The sequence below is a fragment of the Pholcus phalangioides genome, unplaced genomic scaffold (assembly GCF_987345545.1).
Source record: "Pholcus phalangioides strain wild (caught in Gottingen) unplaced genomic scaffold, Ppha-v1.0 ptg000003l_1, whole genome shotgun sequence".
NCBI classification, from domain to species: Eukaryota; Metazoa; Arthropoda; class Arachnida; order Araneae; family Pholcidae; genus Pholcus; species Pholcus phalangioides.
Genome location: NW_028301596.1, coordinates 45225015 through 45243851, shown reverse-complemented (window position 1 = coordinate 45243851; position 18837 = coordinate 45225015). Strand labels below are relative to the sequence as shown.

The following is an 18837-nucleotide window of genomic DNA, read 5'->3' as shown; positions in this document are numbered from 1 at the left end:
TATAATACTAGTCATTATAACAGAATGGTTGCTATAAGGCAGGTGTTCTTAAGCTTTTTGAACTGTGGCCCAAAATCAATATGATCGAATTCGCAACCCATCGGTCTATTTATTCAAAAATATTCTTATAAAAATTGTTTTTAATTAACATAATGTTTAGTTTTCAAAATTAGTGGAATCAGTCGTTACCAACTATGCGGCGGGGGGGGGGGGTCTTAACAGATGAGTCAACAGGGCCCCAATCCATGGCCCAAAATACTGAAAGAAATATATTCTGAATTCAAAATATTCTGAAACCGCAATAATTCTGAAATTATTTTTTCCATAAATTTTGAATTTTTCATCAATTCTGGAAGTATTTCTCTTTAGTTATCAATTATTTTTCCATTTTTCATCAATTTTAGAATTATTTTTCATTAATTTTCAAGTATTTTTCATCAAATCTAGAATAATTTTCTATTCATTATGCAGTTATTTTTTCTATATTATTTATTTTAACATTAACTATACAAATTTCAAATTCTCATCATGTCTGAATTTTCGTTAATGCTTGTTTAATGTTTTCATATTTTTATTTATATAGACCTGGATAATTTTCAACATTTTAGTACATTCTGTAATAATATGCGAATTCGGATGCAGACACCTTCAAAAATAATATTTAATAAAATCATGGCTCAAGACGGATCCAAAAATGTTTGGGTGTTACCAAGGAAACCTGAATCATTAAGATGCCCTTGAAACAAATGGTACAACAAATGGATTTATAACCAAATCATAAGTGGATAAGTCCAACCCATCTCAGAAGCTCTTGGGGACCAAGTTTGGGTCACAATAGGTTAAGAACCCCTGCTATAAGGTATGTTCATTATACCATTATAACAAGCGTCAATAATATTATGATATTCAAGTAATCAATTTTGATAGCCACTTCTCTAAACAGATGAGCTTCTAACAAACCTTTCATATATTTTTCCCAAAAAGTAAAGTTGTTTTACATTTTTATCATCAGTTTGTTTCATTGTGTCAAAGATTTCAGAAAGCAAATCACAGACTAGTGGTATATCTTTCTTCGCTTTTGAATGCTTGCACTTGGTAAACAGAAATGACAATACCTATGAGAAACAAAGTGATTAAGAAAAATATAATTTTTTTTAATTAGGCTACATATTTGATGCAATAAAAGTCAAATATTTGAAAATAAGCAAAAAAAATTGAATAAAACAAAATAAAAAATGCTTCAAAGGAACATTTTATTCTTACTTGGTAGAGCTTCTAGGGATGGCACAAATAGTGATTTCGCCAAATACCAAATATTTGGCAGCCAAATATCAATTTTCTTAAAATTCATCAGAATTATAAATAAAATTGGTGTTTTTAATTGAAAATGAAATTATTGGTAATTTTAAATGATATTGCATTTCAATTATGCAATTTATTATTTAAATAAATATTAAAAACTGTGGTAATTGAAAGCTTTTTATTGTCATGATACTGACAATCAAATTTAAGTATGATATATATAGTCGAACTTGGTTAATCCAAAATTACTGGAAAGAAGTTCAATTTATCCAAAATTTGAATTATCCTCAACCTGTAAAAAGGCTACAAATTGCAAATGAAAGTGTTTCCCAAATTTTAATTATTTATAGTTATAATAATTGATCTTAGCTACTGTTCTAGAATCAACATCAGTGCAAATTTTTTTGATCATGCTTAAAGCCTTATTTACAGAAACAATTCATGATCATCGGTTACGAAACTGTTTTCCAAATTTTGCTTGTCATTCTTATGCAATCAATGAAATACACTTTCAGTAACGTATTGCAATTTATACTTTGACTATAAAAAGATTCAAATTTTGATTGGTACACCTTGATCCATAGGTTGAACAACATAATGGGTATCAAGTGGTACACATTCTCGATGCACTCCAGCTGAACAATATCAAAATAGGCACTAAATTATTATAGAAAGAATAGAGAAAAACAGAATATTCAAAACTTTTCTTTTGAAAATTTGTTGTTTAACAACTTGGTCATATAACTTACTGTATATTAATTAATGATACATTACTATAACCCCAAAATATATTACTATATATTTAACCCCCATAGAGAGCTAAACATTCCTCTGGGAGAACTTCTAACAAATTGGTGCCTGCCTGGAAGTGCTTCTGTGTGTATTGATTTTGTGGTCCTACTGTATTTCATGATGTCAGGGTTATGTATGTTTAGTGTTCAAAAAATGCTGCCATCTGTCTAGCACATAGTTACCTTTTCTGTCCCATCTCGCCCCCTTTTCCAGAAATTTTTTCTCCCAACACAATCTCACCCATAGGATCCTTGTTATACCTATAGCTTCTACCCCCCCCCCCCTCCTCCCGGAGGGACCTTTTTCTTTTGAACAACCATTTCAACCTCCATGATGGAGAGACTTTTTTCTTTTCTGTGGAGAGACTTTTTTTCGTTTGAACAACCGTTTTCCTGCCATTCACTTCCACATTTCTTTGTCTGTTTCCACTTCTCATCACACACTGAGCTAATGAATCTTATCCTTATATAACTACCAACAATATGTATATATACATAGCTAATTCACACCAATCTACTTTACACAGACATGTTAAAATTTAAATTTATGCATAATAACATTTTTCACAAAAAGCCATTACAACACATTAAGAAAATGATTTATTACAAAAATATATACCTCTTCAAACTTTGAAACTGAAGTACAAAATTGTTGAAATCCTTTGTGACTTCGGTGTTCAGATGAAAACTGTAATTAATAAAAGGAAAAAAAGATGGTGGGAAAAAAATGGTGTTAGAGTATTGAACAAAAATATATATGAGTTTAGAAGTCCATGATTGTGCAAATCAAAACAATTGAAACAGCACAAAAATATATATTTTTTAAGAGTTTAGAATATCATTAAAATAAATCTGAGTTCCTATGGAACAATGTGCTGGAATAAGAAATTCTGTTGTGATAGAACCCACATTTCTCGCAGTTCTCTCTGTAAAAGTGTTTAATGTAGCAAAATTGATCAAACTTACTGAGACGATTAGTGATTACGTATAATTACTGATTTATCAATTTTATCATAACATATATATTACTACTACTTGTTAACATCTAGAGCAGTGGTTCTTAACCTTTATCTCACTACCAGTGATAATCAGTTTTCCATTCATTTTTTTTAATCTATAATCAATTACATTATCTTATGTTTATTAATTTTAATAAAATCTTTTACTTGTTATTTAATTCCTTTTTTCGGCTACTGTTAATATTTAATTTATGCATCATTTTTTTAAATAAATTAAAAAACTGAATTTAAAAATGTTCCTGTTTTTTCAGCGTTTCAAAATTTGGGAAAAAGTTTCAATGAATTGTTTTTCACTTATTGATTGCAGCCAGTACAACAATATACAGGGTGTCTTGTAAGTCCTAACTCAGCCTTTATCTCAAGCATTCCTCTCCATGGAAAAGGTTCCAATCTAAAAATGCTTAAAATGTGTTAAAAATCACCCTGTACCATTTTTGAGATTACAAAATAGTGTGTCATAAAAAAAATCTAAATTTTTATATGAATGCCTTGTCCTAAAAAACTCAAATCAAGAAAGTTTCCCTGTCACTTCCAAGACCACAAAAAAACAACAAATAAATAAAAATTCACATTTCCAATTCGCTGAGATATTGGAATTAAAAAACTAAGAAACATTAGGGAAGAACGACATAAACTAATGGTGAAGGCCAATGCTTCTTTCCCTCATTTACGTTGTTCCTTTACAATGAATTCAAATATCTCAGTGAATATTGTACTTGGAAGCTCAAAAGAGACAGTACAACAATTTTCTCTGTAATCAAGTTTTTTTTTTAACAGGGAGTCCACATATAAAAATTTATTACCTGACATGCTGTATTTTCACTCTAAAAACTAGTACAGGTTTTGGGAATAAAAAACTAGTACAGTTTTTGAACACGTTTTGAGAATTTTTTAAAATGAAACTATTTTCCTCTACAACGAATAATGGACAAGATAAAGTCCTATAGAGTTAGCACTTACAGGACACCCTGTATATGTGTTTGTTTGGCACTTGATTAGATCTTCCGACGTTCTTCCTGAGTCATGCTCACGACAGTATCAAATCAACGAGCAGCATACTAGTAACACAAGGTAAAATGTAAATAAACCATGAAATATTTTGGGTATTAATGGTGTTTTTCTGAATCAAAATGTACAACAAAAGTACAACGGCTAATAGAAAAAAAAAACTTTTGCAACTAACTTTATGTGATACATTTCTAAAAGCGAAAGTTGAAGATAAGTTGTCAAAATGTATATATAATTCATTTTTTTTAAGAATCGAAAAATTCAATTTTCATCATTTTAATTTTTCTGAATAATCAGTGCTGGTTTTTTTTCCATGTCGCACCTGCCGAAAATGCTTTCCCACACTCCTAGTTACAAACTATTAATCTAGAGGAAAGAAAAAGAGGAATTCTAAAATAAAGTATGAACCATAATTTGGTGTTCTGGTTGATTTAATTTTTTACTACAAATGTTGCCAGTTGTATATATCTAAAACATTGATGCCCTGATTAAAGAGTTTTGTAACAATATAGAAATGCTAGAAAGGAAAAATATTAATTGCATACAACTAACTTTCCAAATAATAATAAATACAAAATTCAGTTTTAAAATGCTTCTATGCAATGTCTCAGTTAATTGGAAATGACTTTATGGCATTTTAACAATAAAGGACTTTATACCTGGCTAGAAATATAGATGCTCTTTAAAACTTTCAAGTACTCTACAGCATGGCTGCTTGAAAGAGAGTTATCAAACCTCATCTTAGATATTGCATCCATGGATAATGTGAGGCAATCGATAAATTTGCAAATCTAAAATTGCAAAATCACAAAAATTGTAAAACATATTTTTGTAAAAACTCCTAGAACTCATAATTTAAAAAAAAAAAAAATATCTCACCAAACTCAGTGGCTCGTAGACTACAGGATCGTGTGCTTGTATAAAAACATTCATTATCAATTCAGGTCCCTGTGAAATTTTTTTTCATTAAATAGTAAATTAAAATCAACTATGGGGAAAAAAGTATTATAAACAGTATTTATATTTCCCTTTATTAACCCATACCCTTTACACACCAAAACCTTTATTGACAAAATACTAAACTTCAAAATAAATCCCATAATCTCGAAAAAAGAGTCATGCCAATGGACAAGTCAGAGCATTAAACAAGTCATGTGTTTTTTTTCAAAGAACAGAGAAAAATTGCCTCAATGTGGATCGTAGGATCTTTTAGGGAAAAATTCCATAAAAACAGAAGAAAAAAAAGAAAAATATGAAGTCGCTGCATTTTCAGTCTTAATAACAAATACAGTAGACTATTGATAATCCAGCTGTGCACTAGTCTGGCTCATCCAGTAATCATGTGTTTTTAGGCTGGTTTTTTTTTTCAAGTATTTGAAAACAAAACATGTCTGTGCACAGAAGTTTATATTATTTAACCCATTAACGACGACTGATTTTTTTTTTAAACAAAAATAATGAGTGGAAGCACTTCCACCATTTATTGGCAAAGAAAAAACCAACCAGCATTAATGGGTTAAATGGGCTTTTTCAATGCACTTCCATTAATCTGGCATACCCTGGTCTGATATATGCTGGATTAGCGAGAGTCTTTGTATTCTCTATGGTAATCAGCCAGGACAGTCAATTATTGACATTATAGTCAAATTATCAGTTAGATTTCGAATGTGACATAACAGTTATTTTCTATTTTTAAGTGTATAAGGAACTCCTGATTTTTTGGGCTTAAAATTTGGAAGAGAGTTGAAAATGATGTATCTATAACACTATCCATGTATAAGGAACCCCCTATTTATAGGACCCAATTTTCAGCAAAAAAAGAGGGGTTCCTTTTCCGCATGTAAAATATGGCATGTATGTTCCTGGAACTAATTTACAGAAACAAAAAGGATAAGACCTTGATGATGGACTAGCATTATGAATGCCCAAAATAATTGAAGAATAAATTACCTTTCTATGCTTCAAAACAGATAAATATAAAAATCATAGACATCAACAAAGTGACCTTTAACATGACTTTTCAACTGGATGACTCTATACTAAGGTTTGACTGCGTATATATTTTTAATGTGTGAAACACTTTAAATTACTCACTCTGGAAAGAATTAAAGAGAATTTTTCTACCCAGAATTTTTGCTCAGGATTGAAATTAGAAGGCAAATGTTCAAGCAATTCTGTAAAAAGAGAGAGAGTATAATATTCTTAGAAACTGAACTTTAACTAAATTCAGAAATAATTTAAAAAAAAACAAACAATAGATTTTACAAACATCTAGTTCAAAAAGAAATTCAGATGCAATAAAAGCAAGTCTCATACATTTCAGACTTACCACTAAGATCCTCATATTGATTCTGGTCATAAGCAGCATAAGAAATGTTAAGGTAGAAAACTAATTGACTAAATAAAATAGTATTTACAAACTTCAAATGTTAAAATGGTTATGAAAAAATTCAAAACTATCTCATCCCACATTATCTAAATGCATGTGATAATAAACCTAATGACATGTTGAATACGATCCATGGTGCTTGATGTGATCACATCAGGATTCCGGGATTCTGATAACAATAACAGATTGATAGTTGTATCCCAAAAAATCCTGGTAGTACACAAGTTGGCCAATGTTCCATTCGGTTGAACGGGACACATGAAAACTGGACGATTCTGTTTGTCCTTCCCACATAACTGGTTAAAATGGTAAATTGTGCGGTTTGTTTTTTTTTGTCACATGGTTATAAAATAGGATTTTTTTATTTTGCAAGATAAAACCTTTTTTCTAAATACAAAATTGTAAGGAATGAGGTTGGAACTGTCTAATGTGTATCACGAATTATGATACTTTTTTATAAAGTACAGTATGCTAGGTTTCATAGATCCCATATGAAAGTTTTTCTGCTCAGGAACTCTGTGAATATAGTCAGTTGAAAGAAACTGACTAGGAACTGAAAAATAGACTTGTTTTACCTTACACAGACATACCAATATTGGCTTGAAGCTTGTCACTAGTGATAAATGTTAAGCTTTCCGTGGGGGGATGGGGTACCCCCAAGACAACATAATCATAGTGGAATTAAAAACAAATTGAAAGTTCAATAAATACAGCACTTCAATGGCACTGGAACTTAGAAGGCTCAAGCCATATGATTTCCCCCCACTCCCGATACAACTTTCAGAAGTCACCAAGTCCCTTAATAATTCGTGAATATTCAATACAATCCCAACCTATAAACATCCTTATGGGTTGTATATATATATGGACGTGTAGCAAACCCTAGACCCCCCATCCCTGTTTTCTTCGTATCAGAGCTCCTATGGCACCTACGAAGAAACATTTATTCCGACACAAGTTCAGAGAGTTTGACCATGCCCTATGCAAATTAAGCAGTGGCCCAGATTCACCGTGCTGAGAACCACTCAAAAACCTTTTTTTAACCCATGATGTGGGGGGCGGTTTCAATGGGAAACAGGTTTTTTGCATGTTTGGGCATTGTGAAGAGAGACAGGTTTAGACCCGGCTTTACAGATTGCTTTCCACACACACAGACAAAACAGACCAGCTCCGAGTTTATCTTCTCTCAAACTCTCCCTCATGTGTATATGAATTCATTGCTATGGTAAAGACTGGTGAAATTTAAAAAATGATAATAAAAGAAACCCAGGCCTTTTTTTTTAAATTGATTCCTGTAGTATTGAGAGTATCTCCCGTAGCTCTGTAGTTTATTGTGGCCGTTCGTAGAAACTACGGACAATCAGTAGCAGTTGGCAGCTCTGCTTACACATGCCGCCACTACGTGTAGCACTGCTTTTCACACATGTGGAACAGTGGTATGAATCACATGTGACCCGATTAGGACATTTCAAACTGAGTACAAAAATTTTTGTCAACAAGGGAGACTTCTAATCTCCTACCTAGTCATGCCGGTTGATAATGATAACTTACAGGGGAAAAATAAGTTTGGTTAAACATTAGTTTCACAATGCACAAAAAACTTTCAACAGGGAAAAAAATTTTAAGCATTATCTGAAGTCCTGATAACTAGAGCATTTTCCCGTTATAATATTGGTCCATTCCATTACTTGCAAAAGTGATAATAATACCCGAATGATAGCATTATCCGTGATTCTAATAGGCGGCGTTGACTGTAGCACTAAAACAAGGGCAAAATATGCCATAATTTTAGAGGACAGTGTGTAAAAACCAATATTCAATACCAACAGATAAAACTTCCGTTAAATGAATCAAAACTCCCAAAATGGTCCTGGATATGGGATGATTATACTTTTTCACTCACCCTTTACTATACCCCATCCTCTTTTATCGTGAAATTTCATGTTCAGAATTCACTGATTTAAACAATGAGACGCATTTGTACACATGTAACAAAGCCTTTATATCTTTTCTTGTTCCCATGAAATTGTTAATTGCCATGTTATAGAAGATATTGTTATTTTCAGTACAAAAGATTAATACAATAAATATATGCATGTAAAGGATATTGTAAACTGCTGGATAAAGTCATCAAATGCAGATGCCATCTTCTTGCGGTGCCTGTAAAAATAACAGTAGTATAAAACCCACAAGGAATACAAGTTTAAAAGTAAACCCATGAAAACTAAAACTACCTCTAATAATCATCTTTCCAATAACAGGTGTCCAACAGACACTACACTTTGAAGTGATCAAACGATCTAGACCTTTAACACCATACACAGTAAAACCTGTGTATATATAACAATACTGTAGGAACCTAGAAAAAATATTATAGACAGGTTATTGTTGTAAACAGTTTGAGTATTTGCACTATTTCTTATTGAATAAGAATTCCACGGAGACCAAATTATAGGCAGTATCATTACACACAGGTTTCACTGTATTGACCATTTATGGAATGATACTCTTTGTGTAAAGGTTTGTTTACATGAGTTAAATAATTTTGTCATCAAACTAAATTTGAGTAACCCCGTTTATGAAATCTTTGCCAAAAGCCATGGCAAAAAGGGCACGTGCCCACAAATGCATGGGGCCCCAAAACTAGCTAGCTTTTGTATTTTAAACACGGACACGTTTGCCCCCTCCCATCCCGGCGTACATGCCTCTGCTTCAAAGAATACTTGGGGGAATACTACAAAAATTCATATTTTTCCCCCAGGGGTAGGACTTATGAGGAACAAACAGATCCTGCCGGGAGGTCCGTGGACCCCTGGTCTAATCAAACGGATTCATTAACGATATTTTTGAAGCAAGAAAGGTAATCCCATCAATTCATAAATATCTATAAAATTACATTAAATGAACGTTGTGAAAAATAAATACGCTATACAATATTATAAAATATGTTGAGTAAATATGTAAAATGTTAAAATTTATTACATGCACATTAAATACGTGCCACTGCCATTGTCAACATGTGTGCTCTTTATTTATCTTCCAACTCCTGTAGTAAACATAGCAATTTCACAAGCGCGCCGTTTTACACGTTGCCATAAATATTTCTAAATTTACAAACTGTTATATATTGACCATACTTTGATCAAGCAAAAGCGGCACACCTCTCCAGTGGAAATTAGATCACACAATTACATTTTTTCAATAAAATACGTGATGAAAAATCCAAAAAATCAAATAAACTTCAATAATTTCTATTTTAGAAAGAAATTATCAAAAAAAAGTAAATTGATGTTGATCTCGGTGAGAGACGGTAGGTCCAGAGTATCTACAGGGCACAAAATAAAATAGATTTCACAAAACATAAACAAGCTGAGACACTTTGTCCATAAAAAGAAACGTGCTCAATGCAAATATGAACATTATGCCTTATCTCAATTGATTCAACGTTGTATCAATCACTTATTGCTTATCTTTTTTTTAAATAGTTTAACAACATCAATTGATTACTCAATAGTTCACCTACTTAACGAAAAAAATCATGGCTTCGATTCCCAGGTCTTCCTCAAATCAACCTGAACTAAATGAAATCAACAAACGTTTAATCATTTGTAAAGAATGTGGAAAGATTTTCTCTAAGAGCAGTAGTTTGAGCCGTCACAAGAAAATCCATCTCTCAGGTAAAGTGAAAACTTATAAACACCCATGTGGCCTCTGTAGAAGAAAGTTCAACCACCTCAAGCATTTGACGTTCCACATGAAAACAATCCATTCAATAATTACCCCGAAGACACCCAAGATGTATTGCTGTGCACTGTGCAAGGTAGGGTTCCCGAAGGATAGTATATTGTACCATTTAAAGCGTATACATGACGTGCGATGCGTTTCGGAGGAACTGGAATTTAAGGATTTCCAAGAATTCCTGCAGTGGAAAGCAAATGTTGAAAGAGAGACCAGGTCGACGTTCGTCAATACATGCCGCAGTAAACACGTCAATAATGAATATCATTATTATGCGTGCCATCGTTCCAGTGAATGTGTTCCTCGTGGAAGACCTCTACGGCATCTGGAAATGGAAGGATCAAGCAAGATCAAAACCTATTGCCCTGCTTCGATCTCTGTCCTTGTGAGGAACGATGAATGCCAGGTCACATTTTGTTCTACGCATACTGGTCACTCGAATGACACAAGTCATTCACCTCTTTCTCAGGAAGACAGATTGGCTGTTGCCAGTGAAATTCTGCCAAATCGGCCATTTGAAGCAATCTTACAGGATATCAGAAACTCTGCTTGTGATGACGATCCGCAAAGGTTTCATCGATCAATGAAAACTGATCCTCATAGTGTTAAACTAACTCCATGTCTAGAGAACGTTATTGTTACAGATGTGGATGGAGATTCTAGTTCGAGTATACCAATACAAGATGAAGTAGATGTTGAAAGTTCAATGAGTAATGAGCCTCTTAGTTCATCTGGAAATGAAGAATCACCTTTAGAAAATTTAAAAACTCTACTAAGAAAAACTTTTGATGACAATTTGAATTACATTGCAACTTATAACGAAGGACTGGTGGTGATGAAGCAATTAGATTCCATACAACCAATCATTAATGAAATGAGATCAAATGCAAATTCATCATTAAACAAATCTTCTTTTGTTAGAGTGCTGGCTAACAATGAAATTGAACTACAAAATTCCTAATATGGCAGTATTAAGAAAATATATAGACACGTTACTCACCTATATGTTGCACTGCTGATATCCATGCGCTCGCATATGAAAATCTTGACCAGTCATAACGTATGAGCCCCACTATGCAGGGCCGGATCTTGTGGCCCGCAGAAGGCACCAACTGAAAGAGGGTGATTTTTTTTAATGTAGCAACTGAAGGAGGACAATTTTTTTAGGGCGCGAACTAAAGGGGAGGGGTGGTTTTTTATCACCAAAACATTATTTGCTTACACTTGGAAAATGGTCTGAACCAGCCGTACCACCAGGGCACAACCCTTGGGCTGTGTGATAATGCTATTTGGTGCTATGATTTTCAAGAGAAACCATAAAAATTTATAACCAGGTACTTTCAGTTAATTGGGCTTCCTTAGAATATCTCTTTGCCAGTCTTTCCATGGTGCTGTTGAGACTGCCCTGCCAATCTGTCTCTCATTCATATTTTTGAGATTCTAACGCAATGGGAATGGATAAGTAACGTAAGCTTAATAGGAGTGCCATGTAATTGTGTTTTCTCTCACGCATTCGAACACAAGAATGGAGCTGCATCATAGGTGGAGATAAACTTGGAAGTCTGGGGGGGGGGCACGATGATGATGTTTGATGATGAAATTTTTGCCAAATATGGTACTAAAACCATGCAAAGTTTCCAATTAATATTAAAATCTCCAAAAAGTGGTGAGAATGGAAATGCTACTGCAAATCAGTGGATTAAAATAATAAAAATTCAAGTAAGGCTTCATTAAAAATACGGGAAGAAGCAGGACAATTTTTATTTCAAGAAGGTCAGGAGGTTGAAAATTACAGGAAAATGCGGAATGTTCTGGGAAAATGAGTCATAGGGTCACACACCCCGAAAAATCTCTAATGTTCCCTTTTATTTGTGTGAAATATTTTCTTTTTCAGGGAAATGTTTCATCACGCTACAAACTACAGATTTTTCAAGTCTGAGTATTGGCACCTATGCATCTGTGAGGCTCACTCATACCTTATTCGCCTATATATTGCATGCTGCTGACATAAATATCCACACAAGTGTGCTCTGTAAATGGGAAAAAGATGAATGAAAAAAACTATGAACATTTAACCGTAGAATGCTTCCTTGTGATATTCATCATGGGTTCGTAGATCACTTGTACAGAAATTGGGTCTTTGAACTGACAAGTTTACTCCCTCCTTAAATCAAAGTGTACAAAATAATTCTCGAACACGCATAGCTGGAACAACATGGGCAATAGGCTGAAAGTGTTTGACAATGAAAAAATTAGCCATGGTATTTTGCAGAGAATTTTAATGTGGGAAAAAGTAAGGCATCATACAAAGTCAAAACTGTAGCAGAGCTCAGCATCCCCCATCAGTGTATTTCATATTTGGTTGACCGCAATCAAATCAGGGCTATAAGTAAATGCTCAATTTCTTATGATCATTATCACACTCTTTTGCAGAACAGTGTAAACTCATTATTTTGTATGTATTCACTTATTTATATCCTGTACTTAATATAAATATAGGTAAATGTGGAACAGACTCCAGCATTCAAAAAGCTGGTTTCCCCGATTTTCACAGCATGCTGGGTATATGATATATATTTTTGCTTGAAGTTGTATTTTGTGTTAATGATATTTGACTGCTGCCAAAAATAGCAGTTGCCATTGTAGGATGCTGTGTTTGAGTAGCTGTTTTGAAATTTCTTCCTCTTGTAGAACTGTCATGCAGAGAATCTTTATCAGAGTGGAAATTAAATTGTATGCAATGAAATCAAAATTTTGCAACATTTCTATATACTTGCAGTTTTTTTATATTGGAATACAACAATAATGATTATTAGTAGTGGCATTGTTTTTTTTTTTTGTTAGCAATGAAATGCTCATTTATGAAATAAATTCTTGATTTATAATTTCACTATTTTTGTAGCTTTGCCTTTTCTTTCTGAGTATATCCACTTCTTTTTTTAGATGATATCCCCAGTTTTCACAAAATGTTACCTAATTTTTCTAGCGGATTACATGAATTAAATTTAGGACTATTGAACCACCTCAGAAAACCAGAGTCTAACAGCGGCCACAACCACGACGTTTATCTTGGTGGTCGTGCCACAACATACACAACTTCAAATGGATTAGCGCAATTTTCATGGGATTTCTTACACGCCTCTTAAGTGACATTCGGCCCCCATAATTATTACATTTCGAATCATGATCCATTGTGGTTCACGATCTCTGCTCCACCATTTTCCCTACATAGTTGCCGAGAATCAAAAATGTAAGGCATATTCGTTTGAATTGCAAAGAACGGATCCCCACGGTAAGTAATAATTTTCAGCAATGAGGCTTTTTTTTGGAATAGACGTCATCATCAGCATCACTTTGAGAGGCAAATACTAGATGATCCCTATAGAGATCAATGTTAAAATTGCCGATTTTAGCGTAGAAATGCGGAAATTTTTAGTGGGGGGTTTTTCCACCACATCAATAATTTAAAAAATTGAATTAAATGTTTATTTTCGAAATATTGAGTTCTGTCCCCCTAACTAGTTTCGAAGTTCGTATCATGATCCCCCTCTCCTTAGTTGCGGAGAGGACAACTTCAGAAACTACCGCATATTCGTTCAAACGGCCACAACTAAGAGGGGGGAGAGCAGTGCCGTCTTAGCGCATGGGCCCACCCGGGCCATGGCGAAGATACGGGGGAGGGGGAGTTGGGGCATGCCCCCCCCCTAGCGTCAAAGGTGGAGTCGACTGATCTAATGTATATATATATATAAATTGACATCATCGTGGACCCCCCCCCCCCCCGCAGATTTCCAGGTCTCTTCGCCTATGACCCACGCACGGCCCGGGTGCCTCACAAAAATTAGATCCGGTTGAAATTTTCTAGGATTTACCAGGTAGGGACTCAGAAAAAACATTTGGCCCGGGGGCCCATGTTGCTGTTAAAACGATCCTGGGGGAGAAGCGGGCGGGTCTGGTGCGCCGGACTAGGAGTGCAAATTTGACCTTGTTTAACCTCACCAACATTACAGGGAAGCGCCAATGCGCGTGCTTGCCTCGGTTGACCAAGTATCTAGTTGCAGCCCTGCGTTCAGATTTAAATAATTGAAGCCCCACGGTAACCAATAATTTTTTGCAACAGCGGTATTCCAATTAGTTTCTGGTCGGAACGAGTCGCTCTAATTTGAAGGGCCTCGACAGCCAATTTCGTTGTTTGCTTGGACGGCCACACACGTTTTTGTTCGCGGGCCTAGGCGGCCACTTTCGTTCTGAATCTTAGAAGTGCATACTGAAGCTCAAGCCTAGCCGTGGCCATTTGTTTACTGCTCCGACATAGAGAACTTCAAATAGCCGCAATTTCCATGCGTTTTCTCTGGCACTTTTTTGGTGTCGTCCTCCCAGTAATTTGTTTCGAATTTCGCATCATGATCCATTCCAATTCTGTCTTTTCTCTTCCACTCCCCCTCCTTAGTTGCCGAGAATACAATTTCAGACCCGTTTTCATTTTGTGTGTGAGGGAAATCCCCAAACGGAATTTTAAGGCATTCATTTAAATTGCAAGAAACGAAGCCCCACCCCACAGCAACCAATAATTTGTAACAACAACGGAACGACGCATTCTATTTTGAAAGGTCTGGACCGTCACTTTGCTTGCGAGCCTCTACTGCCAGTTTCGTTCCTGTCAGTATTGGGCTTGCACTTCAAAGTTCAGTATGCTAATTGTTAGCGCATGTCTAACAGCGGCTATTAGCCTACCACCATGACAACTTCAAATCGCTTAGCACAATTTCATGCGATTTCTCGTACTCTTTAGAGACACTGTCCCCTGAAGTATTTTCGAAGTTCGTTTCATGATCCGTGCTGATTGTGTCCTACACCATCCCCCGTCCAGTTGCCGAGAAACAAAAATGTAGGACATATTCGTTTGAAGTTAAAGTACCGAAGCCCCACGGTAACCAATAATTTTAAGCATTCTTGAAATTTAGTTTGATTGCAGTTCTAGAATACACCATGCTAGTTTGAAATGTCTGGATTGCCACTTTCGTTCTTATTTGCGAGTCTTGCCTTGCTCGGGCCACTCTTGTTCACGGCCCTGGCCCGTCTTAAGGCATGGGCCCACCCGGGCACTCAAGAGAAAAGAGGACTCACAAAAATGAAATCCGGTTGATATTTACGAGAATTTGCCTGGTAGGGCCTCAGAAAGATCACTTGGCCCGGGGGCCCATGATGCTCTTAAGACGGCCCTGCCCTGGCCAACCAGTTCTCACTTTGGGCCTGAACGGACACTTTCGTCATGGACCTCGGAAGTGTTGGGCTTGCACTTCAGTACGCTCACTGCTAGAAGCCTAATAACGGCCACTTGGTTACTGCCACGTTCTCAAACCGCTTAGTGCAATTTCATGCACTTTCTTGTATTCCTCTTTAGTAACATTCTGCCCTCTTAACTAGTTTCGAAGTTCGTATCATGATCCATTCTAATAACACTTACCTCCACCATCCCCTCTCCTTAGTTGCCGAGAAGACAACATCAGATATGTAAGGCATATGCGTTCAAAGAACCGAAGCCCCACGGTAACCAATAATTTGCAGCAATAAGGGACATCGTCCCCATACTCAGTTTCGTATAATGATACATTCTAATTCTCTGTCTCTCTTCCACCATCCCCCCCCCCTCCTAAGTTGGGACGTGGAATGTCATTCAAGAAGAATTAGATCAGATTCATTTTGTGGGAGGCTTCTCGAAATGGAATTTTAAAGCATATTCGTTTATATTGCAAGAAACGAAACGCCACGGCAACCAATAATTTGGCGTGACACCGCAATTCCAGTTTGCTATCAGTTTCGAAACGATCCATTCTAGTTTAAACCTGAACCATCAGTCTTTCTTGTTTGCCTTCGTTTTGGCCGTTCTTATTTGCGAGTCTGGACGGCCATTTCCTCTCAGGCCTACGCGGTCACCATCTTGTTCACGGCCCTGGCCGATCAGTTCGCATTTTGGGCCTGAACGGATACTTTCGTCCTGGATCCCGGAAGTGCTGGGCTTGCACTTCAGTACACGCACTATTAGAAGCCACTTGGTTACTGCCACGTCTTCAAACCGCTTAGCGCAAGTTCATGCAAGTTCTTGCAACATTCTGCCCCCATGAGTAGTTTCGAAGTTCGTATCATGATCCATTCTAATAACACTTACCTCCACCATCCCCTCTCCTTAGTTGCCGAGAAGACATCAGATATGTAAGGCATATGCGTTCAAAGAACCGAAGCCCCCCGGTAACCAATAATTTGCAGCAATAAGGGACATCGTCCCCATACTCAGTTTCGTATAATGATACATTCTAATTCTCTGTCTCTCTTCCACCATCCCCCCCCCCCTCCTAAGTTGGGACGTGGAATGTCATTCAAGAAGAATTAGATCAATGATTCATTTTGTGGGAGGCTTCTCGAAATGGAATTTTAAAGCATATTCGTTTATATTGCAAGAAACGAAACGCCACGGCAACCAATAATTTGGCGTGACACCGCAATTCCAGTTTGCTATCAGTTTCGAAACGATCCATTCTAGTTTAAACTTGAACCATCAGTCTTTCTTGCCTTCGTTTTGGCCGTTCTTATTTGCGAGTCTGGACGGCCATTTCCTCTCAGGCCTGCGCGGTCACCATCTTGTTCACGGCCCTGGCCGATCAGTTCTCATTTTGGGCCTGAACGGATACTTTCGTCCTGGATCCCGGAAGTGCTGGGCTTGCACTTCAGCACACGCACTATTAGAAGCCACTTGGTTACTGCCACGTCTTCAAACCGCTTAGCGCAAGTTCATGCAAGTTCTTGCAACATTCTGCCCCCATAAGTAGTTTCGAAGTTCGTATCATGATCCATTCTAATTCTTCGTCTCCCTCTTCCCCCCATCCCCTCTCCTTAGTTGCCAGAAGACAACTTCAAATCTGAACGAATACGCCTTAAATTTCTGAAGAACCGAAGCCCCATGGTAACTAATAATTTATAGCAATACACTAATTTCAGTTAGATTCTAGTTTTGGAACTCTTCCATAATTCTAATCTGAATGACAGACCAAATGAATGAAATAGTTTGGAAATTGAAAAAAATTCAAAATTCCGGAATTGAGGAAAATTATCAATAAATGAATGAAAGAAATAGTTCCAGAATTGAGGAAAAATTCACAACAAATGAAAAAAATAGTTCAGAACTGATGAATGTTTTCAGAACCCCAGAATTGATGAAAATTTTCAGAATCCTAGAATTGATGAAAGTTCAGAATTTATTAAAAGAACAATTCCAGACACATGGTGGAAGTTCAGAATTTATGAAAGAAATACTAATTCCACAATTATTTCTTTCTACCTAGTTTTCTACCTAGATGAAAATGCAGATTTACAGAATTGATGAAAATGCAGATTTACAGAATTGATGAAAATGCAGATTTACAGAATTGATGAAAATGCAGATTTACAGAATTGATGAAAATGCAGATTTACAGAATTGATGAAAATGCAGATTTACAGAATTGATGAAAATGCAGAATTTGTAAAATTAATTAATTAATTTGTAACCGTAAATGTAGGGCCCCTCGAAACGCAGGGCCCTTTGTGATCGCACCTGTCGCATACCCCGAAGGGCGGCTCTGACTATGCCGCAAACGGGTTTGAATCTCACAGTCCACACGACCGCACAGCGGCTTTGAGAACCACTGCTATCAAAAAAGTGTCACAAAAAGCTATTGTTTTCCTCTCTGTACGCTTGTTTGTCCAATATTTTAATTTTTTTGAAAAAAAAAATTAGTTTTTAACTTTTGATAAAAGCTTATATAGTTTAAAACATTTCACATACTGCAAATGTGCAATTCTTTGCATTATTAGTGTTGCAGACAATCTCCCAGCAGGGCCGGGTTAGGTTCTCCCCTCTAGAATTTATTATGGAGGGGAGGGGGAGGGGGGGGGCAACTGTTCCGGGCAGCAAAATTGTTTGGTAGCAAGTTGTGGCGGCGGCTGAATCATGTTTGCCCCGGGCGGCAAAAATATTAGTTACGGCCCTGCTCCCAGAGACAATTTCGATTATACAAACTTTCAGAAATTTCTTTTAATTTAAGAGTAATTTGTAAATACAGAAACGGGCTTCCCATCGTGAAAGCCCGATAGATACCCGCAGTCCTGCAGTGGTGGTCGACTAAAGATTGTTTTCCCTAGTTTTCCAACTTTGAAGTTCGAATGCGAGTTTCCGTTTCAGAAAAAAATGTCATAGCAGAAACAACTGGGACTTCTGGGACAACGGGAAAACATGTTTCTTTTTAAAAAAAGAGCTATCCCGCCAAAGTAGTCAAAGAAAATGTCACCGAATCTTCCTTTTGGGAATGTGTGTGCGATACATTTCGTTTCTTCAAGATTTCTCTCTTCCATTCCTTGGGGAGAGCAACCCAATGCGAACTTCACTCTTCGACACTTTCTGTAGCAGTAAATTTCAATGGTTCACAGTTGCGTATCTAGAGGGGAAGAGAGATCATCCTCCCCCCACAAAAGCCGAATAATATAGGAAAAATCTGTCTGTCGTAAAATACGGGATGATCCAACGAACCTATACAATAAATCGGCCCCTCCCGAC

The 18837-nt window shown here is 36.2% G+C and overlaps 2 protein-coding genes across 2 annotated transcripts in view; one reads left to right on the top strand and one right to left on the bottom strand.

The window, feature by feature from the left end:
* LOC149088672 (uncharacterized) overlaps positions 1–9578 on the bottom strand; it is a 42675-nt gene extending 33097 nt beyond the window's left edge. The window contains exons 1-8 of the mRNA XM_089248798.1: positions 9492–9578; positions 8618–8669; positions 6450–6486; positions 6215–6294; positions 5000–5068; positions 4780–4911; positions 2713–2781; positions 961–1115 (exon numbers count right to left, since the gene is read on the bottom strand). Of these exons, the coding sequence (XP_089104924.1) occupies positions 961–1115; positions 2713–2781; positions 4780–4911; positions 5000–5068; positions 6215–6294; positions 6450–6486; positions 8618–8669; positions 9492–9499 (602 nt within the window). The 5' untranslated portion in view covers positions 9500–9578. The remainder of the gene's footprint in view (positions 1–960; positions 1116–2712; positions 2782–4779; positions 4912–4999; positions 5069–6214; positions 6295–6449; positions 6487–8617; positions 8670–9491) is intronic.
* Positions 9579–10305: 727 nt separating this feature from the next.
* On the top strand, positions 10306–12817 carry LOC149088671 (uncharacterized). Its single transcript, XM_089252189.1, has 2 exons — positions 10306–10957; positions 12747–12817. The coding sequence occupies exons 1-2, from the start codon at positions 10306–10308 to the stop codon at positions 12815–12817; spliced, it is 723 nt and encodes a 240-aa protein (XP_089108315.1).
* Positions 12818–18837: the final 6020 nt, after the last annotated feature.

Coding starts and splice junctions, on each gene's coding strand:
- LOC149088671 (XM_089252189.1), top strand. CDS start 10,306: ATGTATTGCTGTGCACTGTGCAAGGTAGGGTTCCCGAAGGATAGTATA. Junction 10,958..12,746: donor AGATGTTGAAAGTTCAATGA/GTAATGAGCCTC, acceptor ATATAAATATAG/GTAAATGTGGAACAGACTCC.